The sequence below is a fragment of the Carya illinoinensis genome, chromosome 9, assembly GCF_018687715.1.
Source record: "Carya illinoinensis cultivar Pawnee chromosome 9, C.illinoinensisPawnee_v1, whole genome shotgun sequence".
In the NCBI taxonomy this organism is placed as follows: domain Eukaryota; kingdom Viridiplantae; phylum Streptophyta; class Magnoliopsida; order Fagales; family Juglandaceae; genus Carya; species Carya illinoinensis.
Genome location: NC_056760.1, coordinates 12,598,358 through 12,621,107, shown reverse-complemented (window position 1 = coordinate 12,621,107; position 22,750 = coordinate 12,598,358). Strand labels below are relative to the sequence as shown.

General features: G+C 37.9%; 2 protein-coding genes across 11 annotated transcripts; both read right to left on the bottom strand.

The window, feature by feature from the left end:
• Nucleotides 1-56: 56 nt before the first annotated feature.
• Nucleotides 57-13,498, bottom strand: LOC122275038 (calcineurin B-like protein 3). Of its 5 annotated transcripts, none has more exons than XM_043083964.1 (10): nucleotides 12,968-13,498; nucleotides 12,054-12,115; nucleotides 5,115-5,269; nucleotides 4,308-4,390; nucleotides 4,033-4,092; nucleotides 3,603-3,711; nucleotides 3,248-3,300; nucleotides 1,914-1,994; nucleotides 883-995; nucleotides 57-487 (listed from the first exon to the last, which is right to left on the bottom strand). In XM_043083964.1, the coding sequence occupies exons 3-10, from the start codon at nucleotides 5,236-5,238 to the stop codon at nucleotides 430-432; spliced, it is 681 nt and encodes a 226-aa protein (XP_042939898.1). In that variant the 5' UTR covers nucleotides 5,239-5,269; nucleotides 12,054-12,115; nucleotides 12,968-13,498; the 3' UTR covers nucleotides 57-429. The 5 variants fall into 5 exon arrangements, with proteins under 5 accessions (XP_042939898.1, XP_042939899.1, XP_042939897.1 ...); XM_043083965.1 differs by having other exon boundaries at nucleotides 13,102-13,498; XM_043083963.1 differs by lacking the exon at nucleotides 12,054-12,115.
• Nucleotides 13,499-13,748: 250 nt separating this feature from the next.
• Nucleotides 13,749-20,376, bottom strand: LOC122275037 (BTB/POZ domain-containing protein At5g47800). Of its 6 annotated transcripts, none has more exons than XM_043083957.1 (7): nucleotides 20,031-20,376; nucleotides 19,895-19,949; nucleotides 16,450-16,618; nucleotides 16,269-16,338; nucleotides 15,465-15,869; nucleotides 14,616-15,356; nucleotides 13,749-14,387 (listed from the first exon to the last, which is right to left on the bottom strand). In XM_043083957.1, the coding sequence occupies exons 3-7, from the start codon at nucleotides 16,506-16,508 to the stop codon at nucleotides 13,860-13,862; spliced, it is 1,803 nt and encodes a 600-aa protein (XP_042939891.1). In that variant the 5' UTR covers nucleotides 16,509-16,618; nucleotides 19,895-19,949; nucleotides 20,031-20,376; the 3' UTR covers nucleotides 13,749-13,859. The 6 variants fall into 6 exon arrangements, with proteins under 6 accessions (XP_042939891.1, XP_042939893.1, XP_042939890.1 ...); XM_043083959.1 differs by having other exon boundaries at nucleotides 20,081-20,376; XM_043083956.1 differs by lacking the exons at nucleotides 19,895-19,949; nucleotides 20,031-20,376 and adding an exon at nucleotides 16,859-19,858.
• Between the last annotated feature and the right edge of the window lie 2,374 nt (nucleotides 20,377-22,750).

Below are 22,750 nucleotides of genomic sequence, written 5' to 3'. Positions count from 1 at the left end.
TTGCTTGATATACCACCATATATAGCTGCTTGCTCATATAATGGCCAAAAAACACATCCAAAAAATCTACCATCTCTGATTAAAACCCTTTATATTCGGTCCCTTTGTTCAGTTCTCTACAATGAAATATCTCACTAGTAAAATGTTTTTAAAAACTAAGATGGCACGTGCCTGCCACATCAGCAGTGTGCCCCGGGGCTGTATATAGATTTATTGGGCACAATTGCTCAAACCAGCAGTTACCTTTCCCCTCTTATTTCTAGTGAAGCAAACACAATTATATCAACCAAATAACAAATAACAAATAACAAATAACAAATAATCAAGATCCTCCCTGACTATGAACCTTTGCACAGAAAAAAGCCACATCGGTAAAAGGAAACAAGCTGTTCCAGTTATAGACTATCAGCTGCATGTAGGCTTGAAATTCTAGGTATCATCAACTTGTGAGTGAAAAACAAAACTTGGGAATGTGGTGGTTATGTCTCTGTCCAGGAAGAAATGGATCCGTGTCAGTAGCAACCAACAAGAATTTGAATTTAGAAACTAGTTCATGATTGAAGTTGAAACCAGGGAAAAAAAAAACATGATTTTAAATTACAGAAGAGCCAATGTTAGTGATATTGCACCGTCTTTAATAGTTCATATTCCACATCTTTGGAGTCATTTAATATCTCTACTCTCCAGAACGTTTCATCAATATAGCTCAAGATTTGTATCTAAAATATATTGAGGGGAAAATACCAAGCAACTTATTTCAGCAGGAGACAACATATATCGATTTCCAACAGGAAATAATACTTATTATACTCTCAGTAGAACTTTTACCATCCACTAATAAGTGATGCACCAATCCTCGTATGGCAATAACAGATAACTCACTTGAGATATTGAAGAGTCATATTCTTCAAAAGGGATGAATGTCGCAAAACAAGGCTTCGCCACTCTTCCTTGTCTATCTTTCCATCATGTTTAGTATCAGCTTCCTCAAAGGTCTAAAATAACAAAAAGGGAAACATAATATCTGGTGAAAGAATCATAATTGCAATACTTTTACATTCTCTAAACTTCAAATGTTTAATTGTACAGTCTTGAGCCATTTATTATTACTAGATTGACAAAATAAGGGCATAAATTTTATATATGCACCACAGGATTCTTAGATGATCAATCATTGTTCTGAAATTCAACTTCTTCTAAAACTCAGACTGGAGCACTAATTCAACCTCCCTGCAGCTGTCCAATCCTGTTCCTTTTTCTTTTTTCTTTTTTCTTTTTCATTTCATAAGCAGCTATTCAAATCCTTCCACCGGGGCCATTTAAAACTTGCCTGCCAAACAGTACATCACTATTTCTGGATAATTTATAAGTTAAATTGGGAGAACAACTTATTTAGATTAGAGGGTTGCCCTGTTGTATCTGAAGCATTGAGCTTTCACTGCAAAATAAGCTCCCCTAGAGTTTGTTATCTTATGCTTTAACAAAGAAAAGCACTATTTACCACAATCGGTTTAATGTTGAACACTCACTTCCTGTAACATTGTTTTTAAAGCATTTCCTGGTCAGACATCCCCAGAACAAATCCACATTAGCCATGCAATTTTAGGAACACATAAAAATGATCTTATTCAGAAACTTTTCCCGAAAACTCTACAAGAAAATTGACCTATAATGCACCTGTTTTGGATTGTGATCCATTCTTCTGTATTAGGAAACAAGTAACGCGCCTTTGATTTACTTCTAATTGTTTTAGGACTGTAGCATGGTTGACATGTTTATTAGGATTGCCTTGTGTTCTAGGGTCTTGGACTGAATCAAGACAATATATATATATAAAATGTTGATAAACAAGATTTTATTGATCATAAGAATAGGCAAGAGCCCAATGGATCAAGACAATAGTAAGAGAGTACCTTGTCAATGATACTTTCTATCACATCATCTGAAAGATTCATACCAGATTCAGCAAGTGTGGCCACTACCATTTGCTTCACCTATCATTAAAATGTTCAGTAATCAATTTCCTTTGGATCCATGCATCGTATTTTTTTTAAAGAGTGTCAACAAACTCAAGTTGAGGTCATGTCCGAGATGCAAAATAAAGTAAAAAGCACTATTAACAAACTCATGTGCCACATCCAAAATTTTTAGGTAAAAACAATTTAGGAGCTCGAAACAGCGAACGAAAAGGTTGTTAGTGGTCTCATCAGGACGATTCATGCAAAAGCAGCATGCATACTTCCACTATCATTGTGGTGGGGGCAACCTGCTATATCGGCCTTTCTGGCCAGCTCCCCAATGACTCTGCTGCTGCAAAAGGTTTGCCCTCATTTTCTTTTTTGGCACAGGCGCTATCAAAGATTAGCATGTTAAGTCCTCAAAGTTCAAACTGTAAAGCATATGCTAATTCATTGCTAGAGAGGCTTCAGAATTTAGAATCTGCTGATACAGACGCTGGTAAATATAGCAGGCCTTTAAAGGGTAATCTCCTCACTACCTTCTATGATGTATTTAATGTGAATTATAAGAATGTTCAAGAACTTGGAGCTTCTAATTTGGAAGAAAGGTGCTTTATGAAATTAGATTTATTAACTTCCTTGGGTATTTTGGTCCATGGGTGCCTTTCTGGATTATAATTTTGGTCCTCCAAGACTGATGCTTCATGTACATCCAGGATGCACACTGTTTTGTTTTCTATTCATAAAGCTTTTCATTCATTCAAAAAGAACAAATAAAATAAAAAGGAAAAAGGGAGAAAAAGAGAGGGAGGGAGGGAGGGAGAGAAAAGGGGGGGGGGGGGGGGGGGGGGGGTGGTGTGTTGGGTTTATACGATCAACAAATGCTGTAATGTCAGATTTCAGGTACTCCATTATCATCTCAAAGAAGAGTGGAACGGTGAAGATGGCCTTCTGCTAACAAAATTTTAACCTTCCATGCTAATACCCCAGAGCAATAACATGTGCTTAACATCCTAACGAAAACAAATGCCACGAATACAAGTATAATTTTCCATTTCAAGAAAAGAAAATAACAGTAAGAAACTGATACATGATACAGGTTGCTTAAAATGGCAGTGCAATTGCATTGGGTAACTCAAAAAGGAAGATCTACAATATCGGTAGTTAAGAACACCGAGTGCAAAGATTAATGGGTTCTATATAAATAGTTGAGCAAAGATCAATGGATTCTACAAGGATAGTTGATAAGATATGATAAATTCACTCCACAGAACTTAGGACAGTAATACCTCCTGTCTCTCAATGAACCCTTGCTGTTTGAGGTCATACAGTCGGAATGAAACTGCAATAATAATAAAAAGTTAGGCAGCCCTTCTCTCACCATATATTCATGTGTGTGCGCGCGTGCTTGTGTAGCCATCACCATGAGATTATGAGAACCAAAGGGCTAGCACCAGGGAGAAAAAAGCCAACACAGAAGAACCAAGCTGTTACTGTAGACAACTAGTCTCTCATCCTATTCAAACCCCCAATAAAATGATGAAAGTATAAAGTAAGAATCAGGGACAAGCTACAGCTCCCTTCTCTACTAGATTAAGGCACCTGGATGAATTCTTTAATTTCTAAATATGAGCTGATGCTTACACTCAATCTTATCGTCGATTGGAGCATTGGGGTGAAAGACCGAGAGAGCACGTGCAAACTCATCGAAGTCTAATATCCCATTGTGCTTTGTATCAAACAAGTCGAATACCTATAATTTGGAAAATAGATGGTTATAATTAGCACATGTACTCTCACACATGAACATACATGCATGTGTGTGTGTGTGTGTGTGTGTGTGTGTTCATGGACTTCAAAGCAATTACCAAAATTCATTTAGCTTAAACCAGTCAGCTAACGAACACAATACAAGAACAAATTAAAGAACCTAGGCTAGGTATTTTAACCATATAACATGTCAGCAGATCTATGGTGACACAGAAAGGAACTTAAAAGTTATCTCATTTCTACCAAGTGAAGACATGTCAAACGAGACCAACAAAAAAAGGGAAGATAACGTATAAAGGAGTACCCGATCAGCGAATAAGCTCTCCTTTTTGTTTGTCTTGAACAATGCTAGTTGAAATTCTTCCTGGAGCATGATATTCACAAAATAAATACAGGTGTGAGAGAAGTCATGAAAAACTGTGCATCAAATCTCCATGAGATTATTTTTCCTATTCAATAGGAGAGTCAAATCATTACATAGAAATGGAATAAAATCCAAGTCACTTTCAGATTGGAACTACAAGCAATTATGTTAACCTAAAATATGATACCATGACGATGTGTGGCAGAATCTAGTACCTTATGGATCAGCCCATCGTCTATCACGGCACTGCTAATCTTCTTAAACAGTTCATAAAGCGCTTCTATCTCACTTACACTAACTGCATTTGAAGAAAAATAAAATATCTCAACATGCTTCAGATGTTTATACTAATGCATGAAGTATAAAGATGTAATTAACAAGCACAGATCAAATATTGGAAACTCAATCCCATGGAGTTGGCTCAAGTGGTAAGGTTTTTGGTCTTGGTGGCATGCTCCCTTCAAGTTTTAAGGTCATAACCCTTGGGTGCAAACAATTTCTAGGGGCTCTAGAGGAATTTCTCATTGCATTACCCTAGGTGCACTTGTGGAAAACTCCTTGCTTGAGGGCCTATGCACTGCTGAGATTAGCCAGGACTTTGTCCCCAACACCCAGTGCATATAAAGAAAATATGATAAAAAAAATATTGGAAAATCCACTAAGACGATGTCAAGAACCACACTGGATATCAGATAGTACCCACATCATGAGGAACTCTACATGCCTCCAGGCTTTTTTCACAGGACTTCAAAGAGAGAGAAGCAAACTAACTCATTTTCCTAGTTTTAAATGTCCCATTGACAAAGGGAAAAAGAACTTCGTCAGCTAGATACCTACTTAAGAGATCTTAGATGACATCCTTTTCGTGATCAGTTTAGGATTTGGAAGACACAACTGGCTGTTCATTTAAAAATATAACTGAAAGGGGCGGCAACAACCCAATGACTCTTCCATCACTTGATGTTCCAAGACATGCTTCCTGACATCTAGAACTGGAAAGTTCAACAAAGAAGGCAACATACAGACTGTCTCTCTAGCAAGAGATTCTGGATCTTGAAGACCTTTGGGTTGATTATATAAATCGGTGTCACAGCAATTTATAAAAGCAGCACACAAATGCTTTAGTCCGTCTAGGCACTGCACCATGATCTTTTCCAGAAGTCAAAATGCTCCATACCTGTGCACAAAGAAAAACTACTTAAAAACGTAACACACCTAACACAAGCCTGCATGCTAAAGTTTTATTCAAAAGGGCAATATTTTAATTCTCCAGCGGACCCAGGGCCTAGATAGAATGTGGTCAAGCAAACAAAGTACGGTTCAAAAAAATTAATGAAGGTTATTTATGACAGATTAACATGTTACCACCCAACCAATTTTGAATAAAGTGACAATAAAAAAAGCAAGCATTATCAATAAATATAATTTCAATTAGCAGATATTTGAAATACATTCCATGTTCTTCCGTTTCTGATAAACTTCAATTTTCATTGTCAGAAGTAACAATTTTGCTCTCAGTCACGAATCTACATGAGAGATGAGGATTAGAATTTCATTTCTTCTTCACTTTCCATCATTTTTTGGTCCAAGATTACTTAAGTTCATCTAAACAAGGCTAAGCGAAATTTTATAAGATAAAAACTAGTAAAACAATTACATACAATTATTTATTTTAAAACTTCCAAGTTTGATGGTTTTGTAATAAATCTACCATTTTTGTCTACTTTTATAAAAAATCTCTCACATTAGGCATCCAGCAATACATGAGCACATCGAATAAGCTACACATAACATTGATTGCATTATATCTTTTTTTTTTTTTGGATAGGTACAAAGAAGTTTTATTGATCCACGTAAATAGGCAAAGCCCGAGTACACAAGAAATATACAAAAAAGAGCCTAATTACAAAACTTCGTGCTACTGATAGTAGCATACAAATCATTTAGACTCGTTCCATTCCATACAATGGAAGAGGCCCAAAGCAACAAAGTATGAAAGAAAAAGTCCCTAAAACTGTCCGGGGAGCATCCCCTATCTTCAAAACAGCGGCAATTTCTTTCGTTCCATGTGCACCACAGTAGGCATAAAGGTATCATCTTCCATACTATAGCAATCTGGCGATTGCCCAATCCCTCACCAACAAGACAATAGATCTATCACCCTCTTAGGCATGACCCATGCAATACCAAGTCTTGAGAAGATTGCATCTCACAATACCTTAACTATTTGCAGTGAAGAAGAAGGTGATCCATTGATTCGCCGTTACATTTGCACATGTAGCACCAATCCATTATGTAGAGTCCACGCTTTCTTAACTTGTTGATTGTTAAGATTTTACCATGGGAGGCCACCCACCCAAAGAAAGCAACTTTGGGGGGAACATTGCTCCTCCAAATGCTCTTCCAAGGGAAGTCATTGAAGGAGTGGGTCAACAAAGCTTTGTGATATGAACGAACTTAAAATTTTATGTTCCCTGTGCAGGTCCAGAGTAATCTGTCCTCCCTTTCTGCCCTTAACTCCAGCGCATATAACACCCTGTAGAAATCAGTAATGTCTCCCATCTCCCAATCCTGTACAGCTCTAGTGAATCTTACAAACCAAGTAATGGAATCATAATTATTGCACATATTATCAGTTACGGAAAAGCCTTGATCCAACGCAATCCCATAAAGAGAAGGGAAGGCGTTTTTCAAAACCACATTCCCGCACCAAATATCATGCCAAAATTTGATCCGTGTCCCCTTCCCACCTCAAACCTGCAGTCACCGAGAAAATCATCCCGGCCCTTACGGGTAAGTTTCCAAACTCCCACGCCATAAGCCCCTCTAACTTCATTAGAACACCAACCTCCCCATACACTCTCTTATTTGACCTCTAAGATATTTCTCCAAAGAGTGTCTCCCTCAAGGTGAAAACGCCATAACCATTTACTGAGAAGTGCCTTGTTGAAGGTTCTCAAATTTCTTAAGCCCGACATGGCACAAGTCAACGGGGTGCATACTTTATCCCATTTGATCAAATGAAATTTCTATGTATCCTCTAGCCCTTCTCATAAGAAATCACAAAAAATCTTTTCCAGTCCATTTGACACCCCTGCAGGCACCGAAAATAAGGAAAGAAAATACAATGGGAGATTGTATAACATACTCTTAGTAAGTGCAATTCTCCTGCCCTTAGACAAGTAAATTCTCTTCCATCTTGCTAGTTTGCCTTCAATTTTCTCAAAAATCCCTTCCAACATTACCTTAGAATTATGAGGGGCTCCCAATGGGAGTCCAAGGTACTTCAATGGCAAGGATGTGACCTTGCATTCCATGATAGCAGCCACCTCCCTTAAGTTGTAGACCAAGCCAACAAGGACTACTTCCGACTTAGATAAGTTCACCTTAAGGCTAGATACAACTTCAAAGCAAAGTAGAAGTGCTCTAAGGGAGAGAATCTGATCCAGATCCGGGTCACAAAGAATCAAAGTATCATCGATGAAAAGAAGAAGGGAAACCGTCAAGCTTCCATGAGTAGAACCACCCACCAAGTAACCCGAGATGAAACCCATATCCACCACCCTTTCCAACATTCTACTTATCACTTCTGTGAAAAGAATAAATAAGAGTGGGTATAATGGATCCCCTTGTCTCAATCCTCGATAGCTGTTGAAGAAACCTTCGGGAGTGCCATTGACCAAAACAGAGAATCTGACAGTTGTAATACAGTGCTTGATCCATTGACACAGTCTTGCCCCAAAGCCATACCTACCAAGAATATACAACAAAAAGTCCCAGTTCACATGATCAAATGCCTTTTCCATATCCAGTTTACACAAGATACCTGGAATACTGACTCTGACTCAGCTCTCCAGACATCAGTTAGCAATGAGGACCAAGTCTAGTATTTGTCTTCCTTTCAAAAGCATCTTGTGACTTCGAGATGATCTTGCCCATGACTGCGCTCAACCGCTTTGCTAAAACTTTAGAGATTTTCTTGTAAACCCCATTTATCAAACTTATGGGCTAGAAATCATTCGCTTCCATTGACCTTGCCCTCTTGGGAATAAGTGCAATGAAAGAGACATTAAGGCTCATCTCAAATTTCATCAAAAAATGAAATTCCAAACAAAACTTCATAATGTCCTCTTTAACAATGTCCCAACAAGCATGAAAAGAAGCCATTGGAAAGCCATCTGATCTTGGGACTATATCTTTGTTCATACCTTTTAACACGCCAAACACCTCTTCTTCTTCGAAAGGCCTCTCCAACCAAGCTGCACTTATGTGTTTGATGGAATCGATAGCTAGTCCGTCCATCTTGGGCCTCCAAGAGTACTGCTATGTCAAAAGCTTATCGTAGGAATGGACATTATGGTCCTTAATAGCATCTTTGCCCGATATAACAATGCCCTCCTTATAGAGAACTTCTATGGCGTTGTTCCTTCTATGGGAGTTTGCAACCCTATGAAAAAACTTTGTGCTCCTATCCCCTTCCTTCAACCAAAGAGCCTGTGATTTTTGCCTCCACGATATTTCCTCCATAAGGGTGATTTCTTCCAGCTAAGCGACTACAATCAGTCTTCTTGTCCTATCCTCAATTGATAATGCCCTTTCCACCTCTCTCTCATCAAGTTGTTGCAACTCTGTAAAAAGTTTGTCCCGCTGGTCATTGATGTTCCCGAAGACTTCCAAATTCTATTTTCTAAGATCATTCCTCAACGCTTTAAGCTTCCCTGCTAGAATAAAACTAGGAGTGCCTGAGAGCTAATAGGAGACCCACCACGAGTGGGATTTTTCAATGAACCCATCCACCTTTAGCCACATGTTCTCAAACTTAAGTATCTTCGTCCCTTTTGAAGACCGCCACAATCTAGTAATATGGAAAAATGATCCGAGCAAAGTCAAGGAAGCCGTTTTTTTACACAAATTGGGAAAGTGAATCTCCCAGGAAGGAGAGACAACGAACCTATCCAGCCTCGACCAAGCCCTTCCATTTGACCTAGTGAAGTCTCCCCCAGCCAAAGGAAAATCCACCAAGTCTAACTCAAATAGAAGGGCTGAGAAATCAGCCATAGCTGAGCCCATGCTAGAAGCCCCTAACCGCTCGCTCGAAAATTGAGTGATATTGAAATCTCCCCTGATACACCATGGAATATCCCACCAACTACATAAGCCAGCTATCTCGTCCCAAAGAAGTTTTCTGCTACTGTCATCATTTGGCCCGTAAACTCTTGCAAACCCCCAAACAAAGTCATCATCCACATTTGAGAAAGAACATGCTAACGAAAATTCCCCGACACAATCCTCCACAGAGTTAACTACTCTCTTGTCCCACGTTACGAGGATACCCCCTGAAGCACCCTTAGAGGCGAGGGTGGTCTAGCCTGCATAAAAGCAGTTCCACAAACTTCTGATGATGTCCCACATTGATCACATTATGATGACAATAACTGCAACCTTCTTTTTTCTTTCAAAGTGGATCAAAATAAGTGCATGCTTGTCAAGACAGTATATCAGTGATAAAAAGAAAAAATTATGAGTTACTCTACTCTCAGAATAACTTTAGGAAAGCTCTAAGCTCCAGTTCAACACCTTTAGGTACATGAGGATTGAAGCATACCGAGAATGTGGTGCATGAAAATAAAAATACGCAGGCAATTTTAATGACTGTCTAAAGACATTGTGAATCATTGGCATGTTGAACTGCTAACATATACAAAATGAATACTTTGAAGTCCAAATCAAAGGCAAAAGAATTCAATCACTTTTTGTCATCATAAATACTATAATACTTAAATATATGAGAATAACATATCAGAAACTCCCAATTTATTTGAACCTCAGATTTTTATAAGAAACCGAAACCTTTTTTTTTTCCAGACTTTTCTCCTTTAATTCTGTCTTCTTGTCAAAAAATAAAGCAGAGGTTTGTAAAATCGAATGTGTACAGTGAAAGATAAAGCAAAACAATGCAGTCCAACCTATCCTCTTTTGCCACCATACATATCTTTATAGGAAGAGAACTCCCCTTAGAGTTAGAAGAGCCCAACAATTCTCTTTTTTTTTTTTTTTTTTTTCCTTCTTTTTTTGCACCATCTTTTCAGTAACAACAAATCATAAATGCAAAATGTAATCCACCAATACAGAAACTATCAAGTGTAAACAATAGATTCAACATTAAAAAGAAAAAATTCAGAAACTCTACATTTCTTTCACTCCTCCCTCTTCTCAGAAACAGAGCAAGCATATGCACAATACGATAAAGGCCACATTCAATTGATAGAAAAAAGAATCAACAACTAGTTTCACAATGGAAAAATATCTGATCCTTTTGTCACCACATAAGCTGAAAAAAGAAAATAGACTCAATCTTATGCCATTAATTTTGTGGTCTTCAGTAAGAACTTTAACTCTTTCCTTTTACTACCACCTTGACTGTGATTGAGAAAATTGAGAGAAGATTGGCAGGATGGAAGAGAATGTACTTGACAAAAGGTGGTAGGATTACTCTGATAAAAAGTACACTCTCTAACCTAACTACTTATTTTTTATATCTTTTCCCAATAACGGCGAGTGTGGCGGCCCGTATTGAGAAACTCCAACATGACTTCTTGTGGGGAGGTATGAGGGAGGAGTTTAAGTTCCATCTGGTTAAGTGGGAATATGTTTGTCATCCCACCTCGGGTGGAGGGTTGGGGGTTAGAAACCTAAGGGTGTTCAATCGAGTATTATTAGGAAAATGGTTGTGGAGATTTGCCAAAGAACCAGAATCCTTCTGGAAAATGGTGATTGAGAAGAAATACGGTGTTCTATGGGGGGATTGGTGTACTAGAGAAGTAAGGGGGGCCTATGGCGTTGGGCTGTGGAAACACATAAGAAGAGGGTGGGGGGTGTTTAATTGCTTTGTTAAGTTATAGTTGGGTGTGGGATCTAGGATAAAATTCTGGAGAGATGTTTGGTGTGGTAATAAGGCCTTACAAGATTTATTCCACTCTCTCTTCCAGTTAGCAAGTGCAAAGGATGTTTCAGTGGCAGAAGTTTTGGACATATCAGGGGGACATATTCACTGGAACGTTACCTTTAGTAAGGCAGCACAGGATTGGGAATTAAGTTGCTTTGCTGATTTCTATAGCCTCATATATTCCATTAGACCAAACACGTAGCATGAGGATATTATGTGGTGGACGCTAGCAGGCAAAGGCACCTTCTCTACCCGTTTGTTCTATAAGGCCCTTACTATAAAGCCAAATGCTCAGCTTCCTTGGAAAAAGATTTGGAGACACAAGGCACCACCCAAAGTTTCATTCTTTGTCTGGACTGCTTCTCTGGGGAAGATTCTTACAATTGACAACTTGAGAAAAATGAGGATTATTATTACAGAGTGGTGTTGTATGTGCAAAGGAGGGGGAGAGTTGGTAGATCACCTCTTTCTGCACTGTGAAACAGCCAGAATCCTCTGGAATGAGGTATTTGTTCGACTAGATATGGCATGGGTTATGCCGAAGATGGTGGAGGCAGCCTTGGCGAGTGGGCCAAACTTAAGCAGTAGGCAACAAATCAGAGCAATTTGGAAGATGATCCTTCTATGCATTATGTGGTGCTTGTGGCAGGAGCGCAATGAGAGGACTTTTGAAGACCAGGAAAGATCTTTAGAGGAGCTAAAAGTTTTATTTTTCAGAACTCTTTGTAGCTGGGCCATAGCTGTGGATTTTAATGGCATGGCTCTTCATGATTTTCTTGTCTCTAATGTGCCTACCTAGTTAGGGCATTAGAGTTGTGTAACTGGCTTTGCCATTTTTTGATCAATTTAATTCATTTATTCATCAAAAAAAATAAATGCCAGTACATTATGCATAATTAAGCAGAATTATGTAACGGCATCAACAATTGGATTGATATTACATTTGAAAGCTTGACAACAGAAAACAATATGCTGCTTTATCGCATGCAAATAAATAAAAACATTGGGATCTTACTTCATTCATGCTCTGAACATGACAACTACCAGATATTCCTTTCCATTGTTCCATCCTCCAGGCTACAAACAAAGCATATGCTATACTAAAAAGCAGAGACACATGTATATGCATATGGAGAACATTTTTATTGCAAGAAAATGAAAATTACAACCAGCTACAGCCAAACCCCTTAGAACAAAGTAGGGCAGCAGGGCATGAAACTAAATATATGTGCATTCATGTAATCGGCAGCGGGCCAACCAATAATTTCTACAATTATCTAATTTTGTCCACTCTCAATGGTTCGCTGTGACTGTCCATGGCAAAGAACTTTTAGGCTTATACACTGAATGCTTACAACTAATTCAATTGCAAGCGCTTTTATTATTAGAATACAAAAGTTTGTTAAACCAGGGGCATCTTCACTGGATTCATCTGCATTATTACCCCAAGTTCTTAGATACCATTACATTAAAAAGATGAACAAACAGATGCCAACCGCAAATCACTAAAAACCGAAACTTAACCTGACACAATTTGCCTTGAAATCAACCTCACGATGAACTTATTCAGCAATAAACAGATATCAGACCCAAACGAACCGGAATACTTAGTATCAGCGTCATTTTTTTATAATTACATAGTCAACATCATAGTCAATTATGCAATGCAAGAAACAGAAACATTAGAGATCCGATTTAAAAAACCTAAAGTTTCCGGTCTAGGAACCCCAATGCCACCATTGAAAACCAAAATTGCGACATAATACGCGGAAAAATAATACTCCATAACGGATCAAACAGAAACCACCTAAAAAGATTTGAGCTTTTTCAGTCAAATCATTTCACAAACAAAGGCAGTATCGATGAATAACAATATGATTAACAGAGAAAGAAGTGCAGAGCTGGATATAAAGGACAAAAGCGGTTTACCTTTTCAGGAAAACCAAGACGGGGAAAGAAGAGAGAGCCACCAACGCGAGGAGGAGGAGGACGAGTCAGTCATGTCTAAGCAATAATTTCTATTCTCTCTTCTTTGTTCAAACAACGAAAATATAAAGTCTTACCAGAATCGTCGTGGTGGGGTTTTAATAAGCAGGTTCATGATTGCGATTGACTAGAAATTAAAAAGAGAATCTGGGTTTTTGTTTTCCCTCGGCAAAATCTGGAATTTTAAGCTGCTGCATTAGCCATGTATATTTGGAAGGCAAAAGTGGGAAACCCCATTTCGAGAAGAAGCGTCTTTGTTTCCAAACACGTGGCTCTTTATGGTGGTCCAGGGATCACGTGGAGTTGAGAACATTGGAGTTAGGTGGTCCTCAGACTATCATTCACGACACCTACATCTGAAAGTCCAGTTGTCCCGTCATTCAGGAAGTTCCCCAGCGTTTCAAGCTTTTCATTAGTCAACCTCGGCGGAAGTGTTTCAATCAGTTGGTCTACGTCATATTCTCAAAGAAAAATGCCTGCAAGATCTCCTCCATTAACTTTTGTTATATTCGTTGACGTTGCTATGCACGTTAGGGGGAGTCGATGAGCACTCAACTTCAGGCTACTTTGGGGATTTGGGTATGTTATCTGTGTGAAAAGGTCCAACTATTTTATCCAAGTGGATTGTTTGGAAACTGAATTAGTCTATTTGGCTGCGGTGATATGCAGCTTCTGATACATAGCCTTGTTACAGCACGTTCCCAACTTGTTAACAACTTTCCCAGGACACAATTGATGCAAATGGCTTATAAACAGTTTAAAAGAAAAACATTTTGGTAACAGAACAACAGCCAATTACGGTAAGATGAATCAGAAACAGGATGGTCTCTATTTACTATCTGTCTCTGCCTTTGTCACGGCTATGGTCTGATCTGCTTCCCTTTGGTATGATCTTTTTAGGATCCAACTTGCTCCTAGGCGCTACTTCTTCTCTAATCTCCTTCCCCTTCTCCGACTCCACTTCCTCAATTTCTCCAAAGGTCAAATTTCTTTCCAATGCTAGGGACAATTTCCCATCTGATCTCTTCATTTTGAGTTGATCTTTTTCAGTGGTTCCAGAAATGGTGGTCCTTCCCGTGCCTTCCCTTCTACCAAATTTTTCATCTGGACCCAGTTTTAGCTTACCCTCATTGTCTACTGTAGTTAGTGTCTGCTTTCCTCTAGGACTCAGCTCCGAGGGTAGTAGCTTGTAACTAGTTTCCTTGGAACCTCTCTCTTGCTCAAAAAATAGGACTTGCACCACCGTTCTCAATGGTAGCCGTTCGTTTTTCACAGCATGAGCACGTACCTCTGGAGACAATTTTTGGCAGTCTAGACTCCGGCAGAGGCGCTTTTTGTCCGATTTACTCAGATCTGCATGCTCCTGTTACCAATTTGAGACACATTGTACATGTGTGGAAGAAATTAAATTAGTGATTAAAGTAATGCTGCACTTGCTAGCTGCTAATATCAAATTCAAATGCTTTCAGCTAGAAGACAAAACAAGAATCATATGGCCCTGCATCTTACAGCATTAGGACTTTAATAATTTGAAAGCACATGGCAAGTTGCTTTAATCAATCGTTCAACCAGCTTATATTTTGAATGATACCTTTAGATAAATGTTGATTGCCTTGTAAAGATCATCATGTTCTGGCCGCGCAATATCTGGTAATGCCTCAGCAAGAGATACTATTTTAGATATTGGCATGTTGACATCCTTTGCAACCACTTGAAGATAAGAATCAACGAGCTTCCCAACCTTCCTCATGGATCCCAAAAACTGGCTGTTTTCTGCCGCTGTAGGGGACTGTCTTCTCCATAGCACCACTAAGCTTTCTAATACTGCCACAACTAAGTCAACATCGTAGGAGTGCTCCTCAGAGGTCGAATGTAAGGGAAATAGCATGTCACTCACTGCTGCCTCCTCAAATTGCAGGCTAGATTTCCGTATGAGTTCTGTCTTTATCACTGGAGAGGCTCCTACATAATGCGCAATGCTAAGAAGCCTTAGCAAAAATCCAACTGAAACCGATCCTCGATCCCCGGGAATCATGTTCACTATACTTTCAAGAACTCGCCTATATTTGTCCATGAGTTCTTCAGTTTGAGACACTGAACTCCCAAGAGGATTATGCTTTGTAGTGTCCGGTAACCAACGACAGGCGTAAACATGCAAGGCTTCACCAATTAGCTGTGGTGGCAGGATATATGTCGATCTGATGGCAAGGATCATACAGCGGAACAGGTCTATGTCAAGCTCAGATATATCCTCCGTCCACCAATCCCTCGGGACAGAATGTTGGTGTTTCTTTGAGTAACCTGGTCGAGTATAAGTGTAGGACCATGTCACCTGCAGAGAGTTACTTAAACAAAGAGTTATATCCAAAGAAGAACATAATCTTAAAATCCCATCATATTAGAATAATGTCACTCTGGTGTATATAGGCAAAATTTTCACCTTTGCTGGGGGTGTGAGGACCTTCTCAACAATGGAATCGATGCAGTTTCTGGTGATTCCATAGGTCTCAGACCACTCAGGTAGATTGGATGTGCTCTGGAGTGTGACAATGGAATCCTTCCAACCTTCTAAAATGCATGACGTGAAGAAAGCCTCAAGTTTGAGAACCAAGTTTCCCTTCTCTACGGTTTCATTCATTCCAAGGAATTTAGCAGCACAGAGTGCTGGTACAAAGTTGTGAGCACTGACATTAATCGTAATCCCATAGCAAAACTTAGCGCACAGTTCAAAAGCCTCTTCCCCTCCAGGAAGATCATGAAGCTCGACAGTAACGTTATTGGAATCGCCAGCCTCTGAGCAGAGACTTTGTAAGAGGCCACACTTTGGAAGAAGTGGAAACTGCAGCTAAGACCAGCACAATTAACAAGGATCTGATTAAGAGACACTAATAGAAAAGAAACATAACCCTATAAGCACAAGATTCTGCATATTTCAGGATTTGCTTATGCATGGTTTTTTCGAGATCCGGTTAATTTCCCTACTTTACATCATTCTCATACGCTCTATCTTTCTTGATTAATTTTCTGCATGTGTTCATAATATATAAAATGAAACATCTACTTCTATTTGCATCTTGATCAAAGACTCGAGTATTGATCAGTAGTCTGAATGGGAAACATACAGGAAGTCATTCATGGAACAAAATGACGTTCCAATATCCCTAAAGATTTAAAACAAAAAACCAAACAAAAATTGCATCGCTAAGGAACAGAAATGCAATGATCATTCCATATCCGTTCATACCTTATGGAGAAGATAAACGATATCATTAATTTGTATGACAATATCGCTAGGTAAGTCTGAAATCACCGTCCTATATAGAACACAAACTCCATCAGTATAAGCCCTCAAATTCAACACATGATTTCTGTACAAATAATAAGTTAATGATAGCTGACGATGATATATAAGTATGTATATATACCTGGTGGCTTCTTCTGTGTTAAAGGTGTCCGGCCTCGTACCAATTTTCATGAACTTCATTTTTATATGATGGTTCTTTCTTTCTTATAATGCAAAGATCTTGATCAGTCCTTCATATGCAAAATTGGAACGTGTCCTTTGCAGATGATTTCAAAATGAAATCCAAAAATCTAAAAAATGGTCATATTTCATGATGGAGAAAACAGTGTCAAAGAAAGAAAGAAAGAAGAATGTACATTTGGCATGCAATTAATGCATGCACAAAATTAAGTGCGTGGACAAAAGATTCACAAAATAATCAAAGCAGTGATATCATAATATCAGAGAATTATCAACTTCTTAGAAAAGAAATTAACTTACTAAAAATCAATTAGAAAAGAGGGAATATAAGAGAGTGTTTTAGAACGTACTTGCCAATAAATATAGATTTTGACTAAAGGGTGATCTAGTAGCTGCAGAAACTCAGTATAATATGCTCGAATGAATTGAGTCGAACATCGTTTGGCTCACAGATTTGGCAAATCAAACTAAATAACGCAACAAAGTTTGAGGAAATTAAATAAAATAAAAAATGGGAAGAGAAAACCGAATAGAAATATGTAGAAGGGAAAATAGAGAACATGAAAGACAGGTTGGGTTTCATCGTTCTTGAGGATATGCAGAATTTCGAAGTATTATGGACTTGGAAATTCACTAGCAGATTCTGAACATTGGGGAGGACTGATCGAGGAGTCCTTAAACGTACCTCACCTTGCATCCAACAAATTAAGGCCTGTTAACCGAACTCATAATTTTCAGCCCCAGCAAGCCTTTCGATTTATAGAAGGAATTGTTTCATCTAGAAATAAGAAGAAAACAAAACCAAACCAAACTCGAATATCTTCTTTTTACTGCGATATGCGCTGGAACAGATGATGTTAGAGTCACACAAAAGGGGCAGTAAACCATGCAAACCTGTTTCTGCTCTTTAGAAGTTACTTTAAAGTAAATCAATTATATATGTGGTTGAAGTTCAACTGTACACATTAGACTTAGGATGTTTCAGCCTTTTGTGCCAATTCCTGACACGTAAGATGAAACGGAACACCCTGAGCGTTAAGTTTATATAGATGACATAATTTTAACGCCAACCACATACAATAATTCATGTTTTGCATGCCCAGAAACAAATTGTAAGGGTCCGCCAGACTAGAGGTCCGCCAGACTAGCTGTACTCAGTCCCTTTTACCAGTTAACAGATCATCATTCATCTTTTAAGTGGTTGTCAACAATTCAGGGGCTCTATTTTATATATATAACATTTACTAGTGTTCGAAAAATTTATAAAAATATTATATGTCCAACCCAGTTCACAAGATATCAGAATACTCTTTTCTACTTTTCACAATATACTTCATGCAAGTTCATCAGATATCAGAATTATTTCGAAAAAGAAAAGAGAGAGAGAGAGAGAGAGAGAGAGAGAGAGAGAGAGAGTTAGAAAAGAAATTAAGGGGAACAAAATCCTCTTAAAAGTGTCAGCGATATATAACAGCGGAGTACAGCTTATACAACCTTTAGCCTTTTTCCCTAGGAAATTATTTCGGGCAAAACAAACTTTTCTTTAATAATCTTTTATGTTAATTAATTTGTAAAAACAAAAAACAAAAAAGAAACAATGAACGACATGGAACGAGATCATACTTTGTCTTTTACAAGTAACCTAGACATGTTAATATTAAAAAACATAACCATGTTAGCCATTGATATATACCATGTTATTTGAACTCGATCCAAGGCGCGCATCAAAAATCTAAGATAAAAAGAGTTCAAAAATACCCAATTATATTTGATTCAATATATATATAGTTTGCACATACAGAATCCGATCGAGGTGCTCGAAATGATGTTTAATGGCTTGGCCATTGAACTTTAGTCATGCATTCCCGCATGACTGCTTTAATATTCATGACTTTGAACTGTCATTAATTAGCAGATACAAGTCCAAGTTGCCATAAACTCTGAGAAAGCTGATCTGGCACGTCTCTAGTCACGATATATATCTTCTAAATTAGGAAGTAATATTAGCACTTACAGATATGATGGGGTTAGGTGGAAAGATGAGTCTAGCTAAGTTGGTCCTACACTATATGATATGATTTTATGTTAAGTACTCCTAATTGAATGCATTTATGTTTGATGCCCATTAATGCACCTCAGTGCTCTATGGTCTAACCATTCCAGTACTTCCCTAGGAGAAATGAGAAGGGTACTGCAACTTATAAATTTTCCTTCCTTAAAAAAATGAAATATGTTTTTAATACCTCCAACCATTTGAAAGATTAACAAAATATTTTGATTGCCAATGGCCTGTGAGCCTAGTGACACTACAAGCATGAGGTACTGTACATGTAGCAGAACTGGAGTTGATCAATGCCTAATCAAGGTTGTATGCCCCCCAAAAAATTGCTTAGAAAAGTATATTTTGATTTGTTTGGCATCAAAATATACTTATAGATACTCTCAGACAAGGAAGAGCGCCCATACTTCTAGTTTCTTAGGGAAAAAATGGAAAAAAGAAAAAGAAACTTTCCCCACCCCATCAATAGGAGAAGAGAAAAGGGAAAAAAAAGACAAAAGAAGAATCTTCTATTGCTCTATAGTTCCAAAGGGGTAATGGGATGTTGGTCCAGGCGCATTTATCACCACTCGGTTGGTTGAAGTCTAACCTAGCTTGGTCTCTGCTTTCGCAGACAAATGGTGGCAAAGAAGGAACCACAGCGCTAATGTGGCACAGCACCCAATACTTCTTTTATCAGATTGAGAAAGCCCTCCAAGTTTTTCTTCTAAGCAGGAAAATAATAGCAAACTCCTCCCAAGTCCCAAGCAACCTTTTTCAAAAGGCAGCTTTAACAGATCCCAACATCATTAAACATGAACGATCAGAAAATGTATTGCTTCTGTCAGTACTCTAGCTCGATCGCTGCATACAATATTATCAGATTGGCCTTCAAAGCTGGATGATTGGATGCCACTCGCTATGGTCTTTAGCCACTTATGTTAACACTCTTTTTGACATTGATAAAGAACTTTCTTTTAAGCCCCCCTCCCCCCAGGCTTTAAGGGTTTATTTCTTTCTTTTGTCCATATTCTTTTGGAATTTTTTATTTAACGCCTACAGTATAGTCTTTTTTTGCTTCATTTTATCTGCTAGCAAAGTATAGCAGAATCTTCATGATCTATAATCTGTATACCGGAGTGAAAAGGCACCTTGAGCTTTTGGTTGGGTTTTGGAGTGGGATCATACGGCAATAACCACAAGATTTCTATTAATCAGTATTACCACTAATTATCCCTCTACACCGCCAGAGTTAACCCAGCACTGCGACGACTGAAGGAATACTGGAAAATATATTGGAAATTCAGACCACTCAGGTGGGTGGGAGATCATGGGAAGAGAGACGTACCACATATATCTGACTGATCATGTCGTCTGCTTCCCAGAAAGCATCCCGGTTTAATCTACAATTGAAAAGCTGCAAATTTAGCCTTTGAATTCCAACTGACAGCACAAAGTAGAGAGGGCAGGTGAAGCTGAGAGACCACTTTCTAATTCAAGCCAGCAACATGGGGGCCTAAAGTCAGGAACAAACCCATATATGCATCGGCGTACATGAATATGAGATGCATATATACGGACGTCCAATGGATTTCATGCATATAATCCTCAGAGAGAGAGAGAAAGAAGGGAAGAGGGGTGGGAGGGAGGCCGGCTATGCGTTTGTGTTAAAATCAGCTAGTGAGACACACCAACTAAATAAAAATGAGGCCCCCAGTGTCTCACCAAGAGTATTGGAATGCAGAGAGAGAGAGAGAGAGAGAGAGAGAGAGAGTGGTTGGTTGGTATTAGTCAACATGGTAATATATCAAAAGCATATTATGATAAGCCGCTTGAACAGAATAGAAATGGAATAGAAAAGCGAAGCAGCTGTCTCTTCTCTTTTTCTCCCAAGAGCTTGAAATTTGTGCTCTATGATTGAATTCACAAAAAAGCATGCAATGGCAAGTGGGGAGTGCTTCTATCTAAATTAACAAGGCTAGCTAGCTAATTATCGTGGGTCCAATCTCTCTCTCACTCTCTCTCTAGTATTTGAAATATATATATATATATATATATCCTCCCTCAATTCTGTTCATCCTTCATCATGTTTCTCCCCACTATCTTTTGGTATATTCTTCCTCCATAGGTCTCCTTGATCTGCATGTCGGCCACGTGTCTTGTCCTGTACCGTTTGTTACATCATCCTGATGGGATTTCCCTTGCTTGTGTGTTGGTTGTTTTGGAGGCCAAACACAGACAACAACTTCCTCTTCCTGCCCATCACTGTGTTTTATAAATTTCATGTGCAGCTCCTGCTAGCTTGCTTGGCGTTTCTTTCTGTGTCCGTGTGCATTAGCACGTGTACGAGTCTTTTCTCATTACATTTATCCTTTTTTGAAGGGATTGTCTTTAATTTTGATGTCCCACATGATTTTTTATGTAAATTACAAGCAGAAGAAGGCCCACCCCATCCCTTCAATCTCTTCCTTTGAAGGGGATGTGCTAACTGTTGAGAGCCTTTTTTTTATTTTATGTATCCTAAAAGCTTTAAAGCCATGATCAGTAGTTGTATTAGCTTAAAGCTGCAAAGCATTTATATAATTATTCTGCAATCCTGCCAAACCCAATTATGTTGTGATGAGGTGCTGATGATGATCATGATGACGATCACAATCTTAATCCATCCATCCATCCATCCATCCATCCATCCATCATCATCACCATCATCATTATTGAAAATTACTTTCAAGTTTCTTAATTAATTAGATTTTGTTATCATTGTGCAGTATCTAAACAACTAATCTTCCGGTAAAGCCAATCATATGCCTAATTTGTTTATCCCTTTTACCAAACCACCTTTTATCTACTTCTAATTGATACTTTAATTTATTGATTCATGATTATTTAGCAACTAATATATAATTAATTAATCATAAAGCGAAATACTTTGGCCACAAATACAAATACTAGTAAGTTATAATATTTATATGCCTTTTTAATTTCATTTTATATACATCTTTTTTGCAAGATAGAGGAGTTTAATTATCATCAACTTAATATATACTATTGGTGACCATTTTAGGATTCCTTGTATATCTAATAACCTACGTCCAATTACGTAAATCAATTGTTCAAGTTGCAAGCGTCTAAGTACTCTCGGATGCATGACTTAGATTGTGATAAGCAATACTACATACAATCGTAGAATGTACTAACGCTGCATAATCGTTTTGAAAAATAGTAGAGTCTACTATTAAAAAATTAATTTTTTTCATGTGGATCACATCTTTATTTTTTTAAAATGAATTGTGCAATGGTTGCACATTCCATAACTGCAAATATCATTTCTCAATTGTGATAAATCAAAAATATGATAACTCATGTGCAAGAGTGTTAGATTCATATTTTGGTTTCTTAAGTACTATATCTAATTGATTTTGATTAATTGTAATTGTACCTTGATTAGTCATTTTGTAATGAGAAATGATATTTGCAGTCATGGAAGGTGCAAATGTTACGTAATCATTTTAATAAAAGTGAATAAATATGAAACCCACATGAAAAAAATTAATTTTTTAATAATGGACTCCAATCTTTTTCAAAATGATCACGTAGCTAGAGTTTGCGCACTCTAAGACTGTATGTAATATTACTCTTTTATAGTATATCATGTACTATAGAATGTGATTAATTAGTTCCCTAGTTTGAGATCGATTTACATGAAGAACTTCTCTCCCTGGGATCCCATTCTCAATACATGATCATCATGTTTTGCTAATTCAGATTATTAACCTTTTATGATATTATGATCACCACCTTATATAAATCTTGCATTGAAATTCGCAATTAAGCTCTGATCCTCCGCGAAGTCTGGCCGGTAGGAGTTTCGAGTACTTTATTTTTTTAAAATTTCTAATTTTATTGTTTACAAATAACATCAATAAAAGAAAAAGAAAGGGGTAATCATGATGATCATCATTGAGATCATTAGAATAACATCATTGAAATCATTAGCATAAATCACTTATTGCTTTCTCTAATATATATATATATATGAATATAACTGTGCAAAAATGAAGCTTCAATTCGGAAAAAGCCAACCTGCATGCATCCATCTGCATGCCCGGCCCTTTTCTTTCCTGCACCAACCAATCACCGATGCTGTTGCTTGCATCCTAGTTTTATTTATTTATTTATTTTATGAATTACAACCAAGCAATAT

Coding starts and splice junctions, on each gene's coding strand:
- LOC122275038 (XM_043083964.1), bottom strand. CDS start 5,238: ATGGTGCAGTGCCTAGACGGACTAAAGCATTTGTGTGCTGCTTTTATA. Junction 4,391..5,114: donor TCTTGCTAGAGAGACAGTCT/GTATGTTGCCTT, acceptor CTTCAAATGCAG/TTAGTGTAAGTGAGATAGAA. Junction 1,995..3,247: donor GGTTCATTGAGAGACAGGAG/GTATTACTGTCC, acceptor TTTTAATGATAG/GTGAAGCAAATGGTAGTGGC.
- LOC122275037 (XM_043083957.1), bottom strand. CDS start 16,508: ATGAAGTTCATGAAAATTGGTACGAGGCCGGACACCTTTAACACAGAA. Junction 16,339..16,449: donor AACACAGAAGAAGCCACCAG/GTATATATACAT, acceptor TGTTCTATATAG/GACGGTGATTTCAGACTTAC. Junction 15,870..16,268: donor TCGTTTATCTTCTCCATAAG/GTATGAACGGAT, acceptor TGCTGGTCTTAG/CTGCAGTTTCCACTTCTTCC.